Below are 17,563 nucleotides of genomic sequence, written 5' to 3' on the forward strand. Positions count from 1 at the left end.
GGACCTCCTGAACCTCTCAGTCCTCATCTGACCTGCCAGGATGCTGTGGAGTGTATGTCTATTATTGTCCAAAACAAAATATAATTTCCTCATCTGTTGCGCCCACTACAGCACTGAGAGGGTCTAGTCTTCGGCCTACAACAGAACTGGCCTTTTTTACCAGTTTGTCCAGGCGCCTACAGTTTTTGTCTGTAGTGCAACTCCCCCAGCAGACAACAGCATAGAACAGTGCACTCTCAGTGATAGTGTGATAAAACATGCATATCATGTCAGTACAGACACTGAAGGACCTGAGTCGTCTCAGGAAGAAGAGATGGCTATGGCCCCTCCTGTACACTGCTTCTATGTTGGCAGACCACTCCAGTTTATTATCCAGCACCACCCCCAGGTATTAGGTCTGAACAGTCTCTATCTCCCCTCCATCGATACAGACTAACTGGCATAGAGTTCCTGAAGACCACCACCAGCTCTTTGGTTTTGGTAGTGTTCAGGAGCAAAAAGTTATTTTTGGTCCAGCCATAGAAGGACTCCACAAGGTCCCTGTGCTCCTTCTCCTGTAAAGTGTTGCACCCTTTTCTTCTTAAAGTGTTGTTTGGCGTGTTGATGTTTGATTCCTTGGTGGTCACATATCTTATTGCAAGCAGTGCAAAATAATTCCCCCCCACTCTCTTGGAGAACAGAAGGATACTGCTTTGCTTGGTACTTTGCACTGATGTATGATGGTAAATGTGACTTTTTGCTACCCACCATATCGATCATGGACTATAACTTGACATCAAGTAAGGCTGAATCAGCAGTGTAGTACAAGTAAGAAATAATGCCACCTGCAGGTGGGTTAGCAGTCACTTAAGCCCAATTATTTTGATCATTTTTGCGGAAGATTTGCTATCAGCTCACAATTATGCATTCGAGCGAAAAAATGCGTGGATCTTTTGAATTTGTGTAAATTTCTGGAGGGACTCATAAGGCATTATTTGTCTTTATTTCACCAATACTTTAAGACAAATAAAATAAATTAATTAATAAATAAGCCTTTTGTGTGATTTCCAAAAACATTTTTTTCCCCTTGTCCTGTCCAGAATTTTGGCAGCAGAATTGTAATCTGAATACCTTTTATGCCAAACAGATTTGCTTTGCCAAAAACATTTAACTACAGCAGAAATGGATATAGTTTATTTGAAGAAATTGTAGTGTCTCATCAAAAATAGAGAGGACATTGGTCTGCAGTTTTCACTAGGCCGTTTCACAAATTTGACCAATTCACAGCTTGATTTTGCAACTGTTTCTAAAGTGTGATGCTCTTCCAGCCACTGATTTGAGAGATACTGTGAATATGAGCAAGAATAGCTGATAAGCCCATGTCTTTCAATGTTTTTTCATAAAAGGGCAGGTAGTCAACCAGCTGAGGTTTCCTGATTTGACTGACTTGGGAAAAGTGATGCGGAGCAGTGTCTTTTCCTGGGAGAGACTGTTCTTGTGCTGGCAGTGAGTCTTCTTTCCTCAACTTTCAATTCAAACCAAAAAACACTTTTCATGAGGACAGATGCTGTTGTGATTTTTTAAAATGTATTTATTTATTTATTTTTTATCTTCTACAGAAGTTACAGTAGCCCGTGTTATTGTGATGTTAATTATGCAGCTGAAGCATTGGTTACTTCTCTATGCTGGCTAATATACTTAATTAGGTGGGGAAAATGTTTCAGATAGGACAAAAGACACAAAAAGGTTAGATGCATTGCAATGGGAATGACAAACTTTCTTAAAACAGGTGAGAGCTAATCAGCAGCAGAAAGCAAGTGTAACACAGGACAGGAAGTAATACTCAACAAAATAAACAAAGGAGAAACTCTACAAATTAAAACAGGAAGTAACCAGAACATAAAAATCCAAGGACCATGACAGTACCTTCCTCCAAAGGGACGGCTCCCAGACATCTCAAAAAAAGAAAGTCCAACCATACATGGGTGGGTGCGGGGGATCTGTGAAGGCTGTGGTGAAGGCTGTGAAAACAGTTGGCAAAACAACTGGAGGAGCACCTAGCACATGTGTGAAAACACGGGCTCTGGCTTGAGCGTGGATGCTGGCTCTGGCTCAGGTACGGACACTAGCTCTGCAAGTGCGGAGGAGGCAAGAGAAAGTCAACTAGAGCCTCACTTCCTAAAGGAGTGTCTCCCAGTGGGCTTTGCTCGGGCCAGGTCCTGTTGGGATCTCTAGAGTTTATCCTGCTCAGTCTTGACTGCCAGCTGGTGGGAATACTCTTAACAGAATAATCATCTCTCTCCCTGTCAGCCTTTGGCTCTAGTTAAGACTCTGGCTCTGGTGAAGACAGTGGCTCAAGCGAAGAAAGAGGCTCTGATGAAAAGGCAATGAAAGGTCCTTTGGAAACTCTCCTCCTTCTGGAGCATTTCCATTGATGGCAGCTGAGCCGAAATGTCACAGTTGACCCCCTCTGAGACTGAATGAGGGGTGTCAAACATGAACTCCTAGGGAACTGGACCACCCAAAACTTGTACAGCTAAGCAGCGAGGAGACAGAGGAGCCAGGCCCCATACTGAAGATATTCACCAAGGCTCGGCCCTTGCTTCTTCCTTGAATTTAGACACCTGGGGCCTCATGTACAAAGGGTGTGTACACACCAAAAAGTGGCGTATACACTTTTCCACATCAATGATCAGATGTATCAAGAGCGAAATGACTGGAAATGTGCGGTACCTCAACCCAACTTCAGGGCTGTCATACGCACTTTTCTACAGCTGTTGATTCTTTGGCGACACTTAGAGGTGATGTTGGGAAACTGTTATGATAAATTAATGTGAACACAATTTGCAAAGTGCAAGTGTTGCAATGCATACTATTAAAAACAATGACTGCTTTAGCGGAATTGGAAGACTTTGTAAATGGTGCAATTGGAAGAGCGCATGTGTTAAGAGACTGAGAGGATTTGCTGGCACATGATGACAACTGGCTCATCAATCCTCCTGGAACTGTGCGCAGCGTTGGAGCGCAACACAGCGAGGAGCCATGCGCTGCTTGTGCCACAGGGGATGTGCACACTGGGGTTTAAGCAATCAGGGCATTCCAGAGGGAGTTGGCCAACCGATTGGGACAGAGTTATCTGCATCTCAGCCAGGTATATCAAATTCCAATTCCAACAGGCCAATATTAAAGCGCAGTTTGAAGCGAGAGCCGGTTTTCCTAATGTAATCGGAGCTATCAACTGCACACACAGTGCTATAAAAGCGCCATCACATACAGGAAACATTTTCATTCCATTAATGTACAGGTCGTATGTGATGCGCAAATGCTTTGTGGGGGGGGCCTGGTTCAACGCACGATTCATACATTCAGTAACAGAATTTATTGGGAACAGACTACAAGGTGGCACTGTGCGCGATGCGTGGCTTTTTGGTGAGTAACTTTATTTGTGTAATTGTCCTAATATTATTCCCCGTGACGTACATTGAGCATGTGCGCCCCCAATTTCTACCCTGTCTTCACAGCATTATAGTTGGTGGTTAAAGTTAGTAACTTGCTGTTTTTTGCTGGTTAAACTACAGCTTAAGATCTTTCTAACAAGCCCATGATCGTCTCTGTGTACAGATGTTAATAACCCCGTGTGTAAAGTGTGAAATGTCTTAATCAACCTCACCTTTTTTCCGGCGCACTTCTTCACTGATTACTGTATGAATACGTTTGTTGTGAGTTACACAAATACATAGATATTTACCTTGGAGGGAATTAGAGTCACCCACACTCCCATACCTACCACCCCTGAGAGAGCAGTGTCACCCATAGTTGTGCCGACTCTTTGTTCAAACAGCCTCCTCCACCTGTTTTGGCCACACTTCAGCGGTGGGCAGCCAGTCTCAGCTTCACATCCACCTTAATATCGGACCACTTCCTTTTCACCTCTGCTTGTGTGTGCTTCTTAGACCCCACAGCATTAAAGGCCTCGCTCACGCTCTCCCACCCACTACTCTTACGTTTGCTGCTTATATGGTAGGACAGCGTGCCAAAGAGCACTTTTTGCGGGCCTCCACTTCAGAAAGTAGTACCTCCATCTCGCTTTCCGTTAAGTTATTCTTTTTTCGTCTTACTCATTCTTTTTTCTTTATTTTCTGATCGTGCAGAGAGAGGAAGTAGGGGCGTGGACAGGGAGGAGTCAGGTACTCCGACATGTGTGCTCAATTCCACGTTGATTGGGATGTACAAACGAAATGTGCTTGGATTCATGCGTGCGCACATATTGATACATCCGGATATTTTTGTACTTTGGACGGCTTTTGGTTTGAGGGTACGCCACGTTTCAGTAGGAAATCCACGCAAGTCTTTGTACATGAGGCCCCTAGAGAATAGGGGAGCAGAAGTCTAGCTCACAGCACCCCCAGGAGCTTACCTACGACTCTCGAGTCTCTCCCAGCTACCGTGTCAGTGTAAGCTTTTACAGCCCAGGCTCAGTCTCTTCAACATGCGTTTTTATCTAATCCTAAGTTGCAGAAAGCTGCTCATTAGGGGAGTGCTGTTGCCATACTGTATGGCTATGGGGATGATAATTCTGCAGAAATGTTTAGGTAGGTATCAAAGTGAAATCCATGTGAGTCCGCGGATGCAGCTATTACCAGCAGAACATTGCATTGGATCAAGATGAGAAGTGTTGCTCACTTTAGCTGGCAGTGGTCATAATGTTACAACTGATCGGTGTATGTGCAGAGGGAATGATGGGGATTGAAAACATGTGAGAGCTAATCAGCAATAAAAACAAGATGTAACACTGGACATGAAGAAATGCTCAACAGAATAAGTAAGGGGAAAGTGGAATATAGCAGAAAGTAACCATAACACAAAAATCCAAAGACCATGACACTTTTGCCTCGGAAGCATCTCTGCACCCTGTTAGACTTCTCATCAAGCTTCCTCTTCAGTGATGAATTTCAGGCAGACTTTCTCCCTTCCCTGAGCAGAGACTGTCGTACCAATGTGTCACTGACACTGAAGTAAGTGCAAGTGATTGTTGCATCATATTCTTGCTGCATGTTTGTAGTCCTGATCAGCATTTCATTGCTTTTTCATTGACTTTGAGCAGAGTCAAAGACTCTGGGGAAGTGCTGAGAAACTGGGAAGTGGGTGTAATTTATTAGCATATTCAGAGATTACAGCTCACTGAATGATGAGAAAGTCTAACAGTCATGTCATCAGGTTTCCACAGGGTTCTTTTTTTTGGCAAAACCATAGCATTTTACAATTTTCAGGAAATAAAATGAGTTGTTATGGATCAGAAATAAATGAGGTGGGACTTTTTGAAGGGCCTGAATACTTTTAAAAACAGTTTTTGTGTGACTTTGATTTATTTATATATTTATTGGTCCTAAGTGGTATATAGGTATATAGTATATAGATGGTATATATTTTAATATAGCATTTTGCTGGCCTAGTTGACAAATCAAAGTCCTCATTCACCTAATCAAATGGCATTCCTTAGTATTACAGCATTTCCATTCACACATGTTGGACATGTCAGTGACAATGTAGAGTTCAAAGTCATCCCCAGGGCATTTTGACAGTCCACCACACAGCTGTCATTTACCAATGAATTTACCTCTATGAAACACCCCATCGAACCACCTCTATTTTACCAGAAGAAATCTAGAGATAATTCAGTTGCAAGTTTGAAAACATGGGATCCTAAGGCCTCCTTTATCATACTTTGAAATTATTTGAAGTAGTAATAATAATAGCAAATCAAACCTGCAAAAGAGATAAATGGCCCTCCCGCTTTGGTGCCGCTTGTCGTGACATCACTCGAAGGATGTAGAGATTGCTTTCTCTAAGTTGGGTGAATTCTCCACCAGTATGGCTCCTCTCACCTGTGGGGTCCCGCAGGGATCTATTTTAGGTCCATTGCTATTTTCTTAATATATGCTAACACTGCACTCCATTTTCCATAGGCACAATATATCATTTCACTGTTATGCAGATGACATACAGATCTTTTTGGTTGATATTAAATCTTGGGTGAGCCAAAGTCATCTTAACTTAAATGACAATAAAACTAGCGTTATTGTGTATGGACATCCACCATGTAGCATTAAATCTGTTGCTAGTATGAGCCCCCTAACCTCCAAAACTAGCCCACATATATAAACCATTGGTGTAACTTTGCACATTGATCTTAATCTAAAAAGACAAATTGGCTCAGTGATTAAAAGTTCCTTTCACCAGCTTTGGCTCCTGGCAAAAGGGAAGCCATATTTATCTTTTGATGACTTGGAAAGGGTCATTCATGTGTTCATCTTCTCTAAGCTTGACTATTGCAACTCTTTATACATTGGTCTTGATCAGTGCTCCCTCCGTTGCCTGCAGATAGTGCACAACGCTGCCACTCGCCTTCTGACTGGCACTAAGAAGCGGGACCCCATCACTCCCTATATGGGTCTCCTTGCATTGGCTTCCCATACATTTTAAGGTTTTATTATTTGTTTTTAAGATTTTAAGTGGTGTAGTCCCTCAGTATATTGCAGAACTACTTAAAGTTCATAATCCAGTAAGAGCCCTCTGACCATCAAATGAGCTGCTGTTTGAGGTCCCAAGATCCAGGCTTAAAACTAAAGGCGACCGAGCGTTCTCAGTGGCTGCTTCAAAGCTATGGAATAGCTTGCCACTTCATATCAGAGATGCTGTATCTTTGGAGTCATTTAAGTCGTCCTTAAAAACTCGTTTTTCCTTCTTGGCCTTTGGTCCTCTTGGTCCTGCTGTGAGCCAGACTTGATCTTTCCTGGTGATTCCTGTATTGTGTTATGTGTAATGGTTTTGCATACTGTTGTATTTATTTTAGTGTTCTTATTGTAAGGTACTTTTAGTCTTATTTTATGATCTTTTATTCTCGTATGGTACTTTTATTAATATTGGTGTAAAGCACTTGTTTAATGTGCTATATGTGACCTTGACCTCATTTGTATCCATCAGGTGGCACTTTGACCACTGCATAATACTGATGTCCAAATTTGTTCAGTTCAGTAATTGCCAGAACAATTATCAGTCATGCAAAACATATGTGGGACAATTGACTACTGAGCAAGAGCAACTTCCTGTTTAATGGTGAAGGACTGACATTTAAGACAGAGCCAGTAAAATAATAAAAAGTGCGGAAGGAGGTCAGTCTGCAACACTTTAGAATACAGAGCACCATTTTATTTATCATTATTGGACACTAAAAGTAGTCACAGTATGTATTATTTAAGGTTTATTGAACAAAATAAAGAGATGTACAGACACTATTTATGAAGCTACTGTTTTATGACAAACTCGAGTGTAATCCTGTCACAAGTGGTAGAGATAGTAGACCGAAATGCAGACAAGGATGAGACTTTGGAGCTGGTGGATAATCTTTGAAGGTTTTCTTTAAAGAAACAGATAGAGGAGGTCATTTGACCGGCAAGCGCAATGGTCGGAAGACTCTTAAGCCTCCCGTGTGATATCCCCATTTTTACTGACAGTTTGATCTCTAGGATCTTGGAAGTGTTATATTTGGTAGTGTGAACTATATAAGATGTCAAGCCATAAGAAATGATTTGACTCGCTGACCAAAACCCCCCAGTGAAGCGTAAACAACAAGATGCTAACAGCTCACCGGTCCCTGATGCTAACATAGAAGAAGCTATCTCATTAGCCCTAGCCAAACAGTGCGACCAGTTGGAGGATATCATTACCCGTGCTATTACCAGCGCCGTGGGGAGTGTTACAGACTCTGTCAAGAAACTTCAGAGAGACTTAGACGCCCATATGGATTTTGTTCGGGGCCTGGTGTCTAAAGTTGAAAAGGTGCAAGCTGACACGCAGACCACGAAACATCAGGGATTAGACAACACTGTCACACTGCGGTGAGGTCTTTTGATTTTTAGCGTGTTTTGTCTCATAAATTCCTGTTTTATTTTGAAGGATTCAATTAAATTTTATTTATATAGCGCCAAATTACAACAATTGTCATCTCAAGACACTTAAATAATATAGTCCAATTCAAGCCAATTGGAATTCAATTCATTGTAATAATAATCCAGTTCATTCATATAGAGCCAATTAAAAAAATAATATCCTAGCTAAGGAAACCAACAGATTGCACCGAAACTTGTCTTCAATCCAATCTCCCGTCCTGAGCCTGTGGCGACTGTGGAAAGGAACGACTCCCTTTTAACAGGAAGAAACCTCTGGCAGAACCAGAACCAGGAAGGGTGGCCATCCGCCTCGACCAGCTGGGGTTTGAGAAGACAGAAAAGAGGGAAAAGAGGGGGGGAAACACCATAACACCATTCAAACTATATCTGTTGGAACAGGGAAACACAAGTTAATAACAACAATAATGTCACATGGACATAAAATCATTTGAGAAATTAAACAGGGGAAAAAAGAGAGCAAAGTGAGGAAAGGTGTGACAGATGAGGTCCCCCAGCAGTCTAAGCCTATTGCAGCTTAACTATGGGATGTTTCAGGATTACCTGAGCCATCCCTAACTAAAAGCTTTATCAAAAAGGAAAGTTTTAAGCCGAATCTTAAAAGTGGAAAGGGTGTCTGCTTCCCGGACATTTACTGGCAGCTTATTCCACAAGGGAGGGGCCTGATAACTGAAGGCTCTGCCTCCCATTCTACTTTTAGAAACTCTGGGAACAACAAGTAAACCTGCAGTTTAAGATATGATGGAGCTCGGTCATTAAGAGCTTTATATATGAGGAGAAGAATCTTAAATTCTATTGTGAATTTAACAGGGAGCCAATGAAGAGAAGCTAAAACTGGAGAAACATTTTCTCTCCTGTTAGATCTCATCAGAACTCTGGCTGCAGCATTTTGGATCAGCTGGAGGCTTTTCAGAGAATATGTGGGACAGCCCAATAATAAGGAATTACAGTAGTCCAAGTAAGAAACGCATGAGGTAGTTTCTCTGCATCACCCTGAGACAGGATGTTCCTGATTTTAGCAATATTACGAAGGTGAAAGAAAGCTGTCCTAGAAACCAGTTTTATATGTGCGTCAAATGATAAATTCTGGTCAAAAATAACTCCAAGGTTCCTCACTGTAGAACTAGAAACCAAGGAAATACCATCTAGAGTAACTATATAAATATATAAATAGACAATTTCTCCCTGAAGCGCTCAGGTCCAAAGAGAACAACTTCAGTTTTGTCTGAATTTAAAAGCAGACAGTTCTGAGTGATCCAGGTCTTTATGTCTTTAAGACAGGCTTGTAGTCTGACCAACCTATTGGTTTCATCTGGTTTCATAGATAAGTACAGCTGAGTATCATCAGCATAACAATGGAAATGTATGCCATGCTGTCTAATAATGTTGCCTAATGGAAGCATGTACAAAGTAAATAGAATTGGTCCAAGCACAGAACCCTGAGGAACTCCATGACTTACTCCAATGTGTGATGCACTCTGAATCCTGACTGAAACTCTTCAAACAGATTATTTCTATGTAAATGATCACAAAGTTGAACTGCAACTATTTTTTCAAGAACTTTAGACAAAAAAGGGAGATTGGATATAGGTCGATAATTAGCCAACACTTCTTAATCAAGAGTAGGTTTTTTAAGTAAAGGTTTAATTACAGCAACATTAAAAGTCTGAGGTACATATCCTGTCAACAAAGTCCGATTGATCAAATCCAATATGGAAGTGTCAATTAAGGGGAAAACCTCCTTGAACAGTCTGGTTGGGATTGGGTCTAAAATGCAAGTTGATGGTTTAGAAGAGACTATTGCTGTTGTTAGCTGAGAGAGATCAACTGGGCAGAAGCCGTCTAAATACAAATCAGGTTCTAAAGATACTTCTAAAGCTGCTCTACTTGATGATACATCAGTGATAATAGTGGGAAGGATTCCATTAATCTTCTCTCTGATAGAAACAATTTTATTGATAAAGAATAAAGGATCAAATCCCCTCTCGTTTCAGGTCACTTGCCCTTCCTCATGTGTCACCAGTCTGATTGTCTTCCCTGATCCTAGAGTGTTTCCACCTGTTGCCCATTTCCCTCCATGTGTATTTATGGTCTGCTTCTCCCTCTGTCCTGTGCCAGTGTGTTTCTTTACAAACTTTGTGTGCGTGCGATCATCCTCGCCTTCCAAGTAATTCACAGTCTTGAGCCAAGCCATACCGCGTAAGCTTTTTCCCTCCATCAGAGTGGTTTTCTTTTGTAACCTTTTCGCCTCATAGATCTAGTCTAGCTTCGTCTAAGCTTATAGCCTTTTGGTTTTGTCTGTCAGGAGTGACTTTGATTTTGCTAAGTTTCATAGTGCCTCCATTTATAGGAGTGATTTTGGTTTTGTTAAACTTTCATTGTGCCTCCGTTTATAGGAGTGTTTTTTATTTCTTATTGCCTCTTAAGGAAGAGAGCGTCTTAGTTATTTGTTATAGCTCTTTTAGTTTTCCTCCTGGAGTGGAGAGATTATTATTTTTGATAAGTTTTATAGCCACACTTCCCTCACTATAGTTATTGAGAGAAGTGTGTTAGACTTTCATAGCCCATTTATTTCTCTGACCTGGAGAGTTATAAGTTATATCAATAAAACTATTTATTCTGAACATCCCAGCACCTGTGTCCTGCTTGTTTCTGACAAACACGACCAGCCTTGAGAAGTTTCAACTGAAGCTCTTCGTGTTAGAGGACCACAACCGGAGAAACAATGTTCGGATCACAGGAATCAGTGCGGGCAGAGAGGGCAACAACGCTTCCCAAGTGGAAACTCTCACTTGTTAATAAAACTATTGAGATAGAGAGAGCTCATCGCATTTACAGCCCGCATGCGAAGGGGAACAAACCACAGACCATAATACTGCGGCTGCTTCGGCACGAAGACAGCAACGCTATACTGAACGTTGCCCGGGAGATGACAAGGAATGCACCGATTCAAGATGCCAGCAGGTCGCTGCGGTTCTATGCTGACTACAGTGCCCACACAAGTCAACGTCGGAAAGCATTTGCAGGCGTGCAGAAGTCTCTACGGGAAAGGGGCATCTCATCTTTCATCATCTATCCCACGACCTTGAAGATCATCCTGGATGGCGAGCAACGCAGCTTCTCTACTCCGGAGGATGCAGAGGAGTTTCTGCAAGGGTCTCAACATGGGATCTCGACAATGCGGGCGGCAGCTCATCAACAGACGGAGGTGATGGAGCAGGAGTGCACGGGAGGAGGGTTTCGACACCTGAAGATAAGGCGAGGAGTTTTTATGGCCCAGGTTTTATAAGATTTGTTCTGTTTGTTCTGGACACCTGGCTGTTCCATGCTGACTCCTTTCTCAGGCTACACTACTGGTCACTGTTTTAAAGAGAGAGCATCAACCCTACCACACATTGTTTACGTTTCGGAGGGTCAATTTCAGGTTGTTTTGAAAATTTTATTTTATTTTTGTTTATTATTTATTTTTTATTTATTTATTTTTAAAATTGATTTTATTTATTATTATTGTTGTTGTTATTTTATTTATGACCTAGCCTCAGTTTGTCTATAGTGGGCCGTACGTTCACATGTTTCAGCTGTTTATGTACCTGTCAGGTCAGTTATGCTCAGTAGTGGGGTACAATAGAGTCTTGGAGTCTCAATGAGCTGCGCTATGTTGTGGTGAAGTTACACAGAAACACGTGTTTTGGGATATGGGTATGGCAGCAATGGGGCGGGCATGGGTTTCTTACTGGATTATATGCTTGAATACTTGGGTTACTTGGGTTCCAGTGTATAACTGGAATACAACCAGAGTGATTTTTGATAATGGTTAAATTGACCATCCTGAGTCTGAATGTCTGGGACTTGAACGTCGATGTCAAGAGGGTTAAATGCCAGGAATTGATGTGCAAAGTAAAGACTGACATAGTACTAATTCAGGAGTCCCTGAAGGGGATGCTCAGAAGTTGCAAAATAAACAATATATGGTGATCTCCTCATCGGGCAGTGGTTCTTTTTCTAAAGGAGTGATGATTTTGTTCAAGAGGAACTTGCCTGTGAAAATCGATGGGACTAGTAACGATAGATCTGGCCGAGTAGTATATGTGCGTACATCAATTTATGGTACGAAGGTAGCATTCATGTCCGTATACGTGCCAGCCATTTTTGAAGATAACTTTTATCCTGACCTCACAAAGGAATTACTCAATCTTGCAGAATATGAATTAATTCTGGGGGGAGACATGAATGCTGTCTGTAATCTTGATTTAGACAAATCTACAAGCTCATTTACACATGGTCAACAGTCAGCCTCTACAGCTCTGAACACAATGATAGACAACTTGGATCGCTTTGACGTTTGGCGGTCACAGAATCCAGGAAGTCGAGATTATACTTGTATCTCTGCATATCATAAGTCATTCTCAAGGATTGATTATTTTCTGTTGTCGCATGGTTTGAAGATTTGCATAACACCTGTTAAATTACTCCCTGTCACACTGGCCATCCACAACCCATTAGTTCCTGGCATTGACCTCAGCTTCAAATCCAAAAAATCTGAGAGATGGCGCTTCAACACCTCTCTTTTAAATGACACCGCATTTGTCTCTGAATATAGAACTAAAGTGTCTGCATTTCTCAAAAAAATATAGGCTCCGTTGAGGAAGCTGGATTGGTGTGGATGACGACAAAGGGCTTTATACGTGACTTTACAACAGCGTATGCATCGCTTATGAAAAAGGTTAGGAATGTTAGAATCAAATAATTAGAGGAGGAATGTTTGGAGATGGCTCTTAAGAGGAACTATTCAAACACAGTTAGTGACGAGCTGCAGGTTGTTAGACAACAGCTGAATGACTTGTTACAGAGATGAGCAGAATTCATCATACACAGGACCAGGCAAAATTACTATTGGAACAGAAGTAAGCCCAGCAGACTTCTGACTTTTAAATGAAAGAAGTGTGAATCAAAGGCATACATTGATTCAATTCATCACCCTACTAGAGGCCTGGTTTCTAATCCAGCAGACATAAATAACACCTTCCAGACATACTATGAGAATTTATATATGTCATCTGGCAGCTACGACCCAGAAGTGTGTAACAATTTTTTGTGAGAGGTGGACCTGCCCACCCTTCAAGGAGAAGAGGCAGCAGACCTGGGCCAGCTGGTGACTTTGCAGGAATTAAAAGCTGCACTGAGTAAAATGACAAGAAGGAAATCCCCAGGCCCTGATGGGATCCCCAGTTTGTGCTGTCTCTGTCTCTCCCCGAGCCTGTTTATTCTTTCCCTCGAACCATTTGCTCAGCACCTTAGGCAAAATTCAATTGTCTCCCCCATTCAAATTAGACAGTCATCTCATTCCCTGTCGGCTTTTGCGGATGACATCCTCATACATATGACAGACATAAGGAAATCTATTCACTCTCTGTTTGCGGCCTCAAATGCCGCAAACAGAGAGTGAATTTCAAACATCTGTCAGGAATTAAAATCAAATGGTCAAAGTCAGCTCTGATGTTGCTGAATGAAGCTGCCAAAAATGTCAAAATATCAAGCCAGATCCCCTTAGTAAACCAAATCACATACCTGGGAATACAGATACACCCTTCACTATGAAAAAACTTTTAAGGAAGTTGAACGTCATCTTGCAAACTGGACAAGGCTACTTGCCTCACTGCGGACACGTATATCTGTTATTAAAATGAATGTTTTGCCTCTTATTAGCTTCTTGAGTATGATGATTCTACTATCGCCATCTCCAGACTACTGGGTTAGAATTTATCAACTATTACATGGGTACATCTGGAATAATGGCCATCCAAAACTTAAGTTTTCAGTGTTACAGAGACCTAAATATCAGGGTGGGCTCGCCCTCCCAAATTTTAGAATGTATCATCAGTCCTTCCAGCTACGCCCTGTCATTTTTGGCTCAATGGCCGCTCATCTATCTCATGGAAATCTTTAGAGGAGAACCTAGTTCACCCTAGGAGACTGAAGGACATCTTATTTTCTGGCATAAAAGATAAACACATGTTGTACTGTGGCCCCATTATTGCCAACACAATCAGGAATTTCAGGGTCATTGAGACAGACTAGATGGTGAACTTAAAATGGCACAGTGTAGAAGACCTGGGTTCAAATCCCCGGCATGAAAGGTACCCTTACCCTATCTGCCTACCAGTAAATTGCTTTGGATACAAGCGTCTGCCAAATGCATAAACATAAACAAACATTTATAAAAGCTGTCTTGATGTCACTGTATGTTCACTTGCAGTGCTTCAATAAAAAAGTTCTTCAAAAAAAATAAACAAATAGATAGACAGAACTTTATTGATTCCTCGAGGAGGTGCCCTCTGGGAAGTTAAGGTGGAACTTAAGAAATCAAGGGGGAAAACAAGGGTGGCAGAGACATAAATGACAAACAATGATCCGACAGACAACAACAGAAAACCAGGAGACAATATTCTGAGGGAGTGACAGGTGAGTGTCATCAGTAACAGTGGTTAAGTTTTTCCAGTGTAACAGTGGAAGTAAACTAACAAAAAACACAGGGGGAGACTACAAAATTAAACAGGAAACAAAGAGACTGAAGAACAATGACCAAAATAAAACAAAAGTAAGATGTACAAAAGTTCTGGTTCTGGCACTGGTGTGACAGAGAGCCTCTTGGAGGCAAGGCAATGACTGGCAGGTAGAGGTATAACTGGCGCGGAGCAGGAGGACAGACAAACCCCAGATCGGCAGAAGTACAGGGAACTTCTTTGGAGGATGACCTGGCAAATGGTTAGACATCCAGCGACAAAAGAGATGTGACCTCAATAGTAATGGCCAGCTGTGTTTTTTTCTGGCAGAGTGCCAGACATCCAGCGACAAATGAGCTGAGGTTTCATTGGCAGACGGCCAGACAATCATCAACGAAGGAGCAGATGTCTCTCAGGTGGGCAGTTGGGAGACAGGCAATGAAGGTGCAGAAGTGTCTCTGGCGGATGGCCAGATGACCACTGATGAAGAAGCAAGGATCCTTCTGGTGGATCATCGGACGTCCAACGACTGAGAAGCAGAGATCCCCTTGGTGGACAGCCTGGTGGACAACCAGAATGCCAATGTCGAGGAGGCAGGAATTGCTCTCTGGCTGATGGCCAGATGACATGTGGCATGAGAACCTACCAGGCACACAACCAGACGTCAGGTTGAGCAGAACCCTGGAGAAGACCATGACTGGCAGTCGTGACCATGACTGGCAGAGGCGAACCCATCCAAACACCCTCTGAAGCAGGCACAGGAGCAGACCGAGGCGAGCCCATCCAGACCCCTTTAAAGACAGGAGCAGGAACTGGCTGAGGCGAGTTCACCTGGGATCTCTCTTAAGTGAGGACAGGAGAAAGAGCGTCCCCCACTGGGACCTCCTTGTAGACAGGTACAGGAGCGTCTCCCACTGGGTCCTCCTCAGAAACGGCTACAGGAACAGGAGAAAGAGTGTCCCCCACTGGGAACTGAAGCACGGAGGGCAGATGCTTAGGAGACAGATGTGCCAAAGGCTGCTTAATTGGAGACTGGAGCTCTGTAAGCTGAGCCAGGAGAGACCGGAGCTCTGTAGGCCGGGACACAGCAGACTGAAGCTCTGAGGGTCACCACACTGGAGAGTAAAAATTCTGGAGCTAGGGAAAATTCAAGGCTAAATGCAGACTTTTATACAGACTTGGGCTAAAGCAACAACTCTGATGTAGGCTTGGGCTGGAGCAAGGACATATGCAGACTCAGATGGTGCAGAAAAGGTGAGAGGAGACTGCTTGGAGCCTCGCCGCTCTCCGGAGCATCTCTTCCTGGGGGGTGCTTTAATGAAACACTAACGGCCGACCCCATCAGAAGCACAGAGATGTGTCTTGAGAGAAGGGTCTTATTGTGGTTGGATCATCCTGTCATGAGTGGTGGAGATAGCGGACCCAAATACAGACAAGGATTAGAATCTGGAGTTGGTTGATTAAGGTTTTCTTTAAAGAAATACAACGGAACTCAAGACATCACAGAGAACATGGGTGATATGGATGAGAAACAATTATCCGACGGGACAACGGAAAACCAGGAGATCATATACTGAGGGAGTGACAAGGGGATTGAAAACAGGTGAGTGTCATTAGTAACTAAACCCAAGTATAACAGTGGAAGTAAACTAACAAAATATACAGGGTAGAAGACCCTACAAAATAAAACAGGAAACAAGGAGACTGAAGATCAATGACCAAAATAAAACAAATGTACAAAATATTACATTACACAAAAACACAGACTATGACATTTTCAGGATATGGCCCCCAAAAGTCGTGATTTTGGAATGTCTACTAACTATTTTCATTAGACTGTTTCTTAATTAAAAGGCACTTCAGACATCATTGGTCATTTCTGGCAAAATAATTGTGTACTATATTTACAAGTGTTACTATATTGTAGTGTACTATATTTATAAGGAGTACACTTGTTTGTCAATAAGTGTTCATGTCTTTTTCGTAACAAATAGGTGCTGTTTTTCCTCTTTTCCCTTCTACCCATCAACCAGGTGCTTGGCTGGATTCACTGGGCACCGATGTGAACAAGCAGTGCTTAGGAAAGTCTCAGAACCAAAAGTATGTGAATACAAATGTGTTCAGTCCCACATGTCATTGCTGGTGTTTCTCCCCCATCATATTTTCTCTAAAGGAAAAAAGAAAAGAAAATAAAAAGGGAGAAATCATCTGACGAGATGGCATGGCTATTTTAAATCAAGTGTAGCCAAGTAAAACAGGGTCTAAAGAGTTAGGTACACTCTTGTTTGCAGAGCAGTGTCATGATTTTTGCATGTACTTCATATCTCACATGCCATTAATGTTGTTCAGACCAGCAAACCATTACATCAAATGGCTGTGTATTTCCTAAAGTTAAAACAAACTACTATCTCTTGATTCAGCTTTACACCCATTCCACTTCAAACCTCATGTATAAGGTTATATAAGAGGGAAAATTCTAGACTAATCCTTAGTGTCCTCATAGCTACATGCAAATTTCAGTCTGTCGCAAAGGGTCTTCTAACTAGCTCAATAGACAGCCAATGCAAAATAGCAAAACTTTTAATACATCCCATTGTTATCAATATTTGTAGATGTTTAACTGAACTTAGACTCACAGATTCAAGTTAAACATACTGGTCTAGCTTGCTCAGTCTCCAACACCAGTGATGACTGTTGTGGGTTTTATACAGTTCTTGTGTAAATTAACTCTCTCTTCTTGTCTGTTTCTTTTGTGTCCTCCCTAGGTGTCCAAATGAATTTACTGGTGATCGCTGCCAAAACTATGTAATGGCCAGCTTTTACAGTATGTCTGTTTTTTTTCCTCTTTCTTCTCATTTTGGAGAATGCTTGGTCAAAAGCTATATTGTCTTTTGTTTTTTGCCTTGGATGACTGATTCTTTTTGCATGTTTGCAACTTTGTATCATTTTGCATTTTCAAGCTTTACATGCTATAGAAGATACAACAGGAAATATATTTGTTTTAAATTGGAAGATCATTTTATTTCTTAATTTCATCATTTTATTGTTAACACCTAATGCTGGATGCGGCTCCCTTTTCTTCTGTAGTGATAATTTAGACATTTTTATGTCAAT

The 17,563-nt window shown here is 41.9% G+C and overlaps 1 protein-coding gene across 2 annotated transcripts in view; it reads left to right on the forward strand.

Annotated features, from left to right (window-relative positions):
* The window catches only part of nrg1 (neuregulin 1), an 86,902-nt gene that overhangs the window by 22,005 nt on the left and 47,334 nt on the right, over window positions 1-17,563 (forward strand). For both annotated transcript variants that reach the window (XM_072371429.1, XM_072371430.1), the window contains exon 3: window positions 17,215-17,273. In XM_072371429.1, the coding sequence (XP_072227530.1) occupies window positions 17,215-17,273 (59 nt within the window). The remainder of the gene's footprint in view (window positions 1-17,214; window positions 17,274-17,563) is intronic.

This window comes from Leuresthes tenuis, unplaced genomic scaffold (assembly GCF_036924035.1).
Source record: "Leuresthes tenuis unplaced genomic scaffold, fLeuTen1.0.hap1 SCAF_19, whole genome shotgun sequence".
NCBI classification, from domain to species: Eukaryota; Metazoa; Chordata; class Actinopteri; order Atheriniformes; family Atherinopsidae; genus Leuresthes; species Leuresthes tenuis.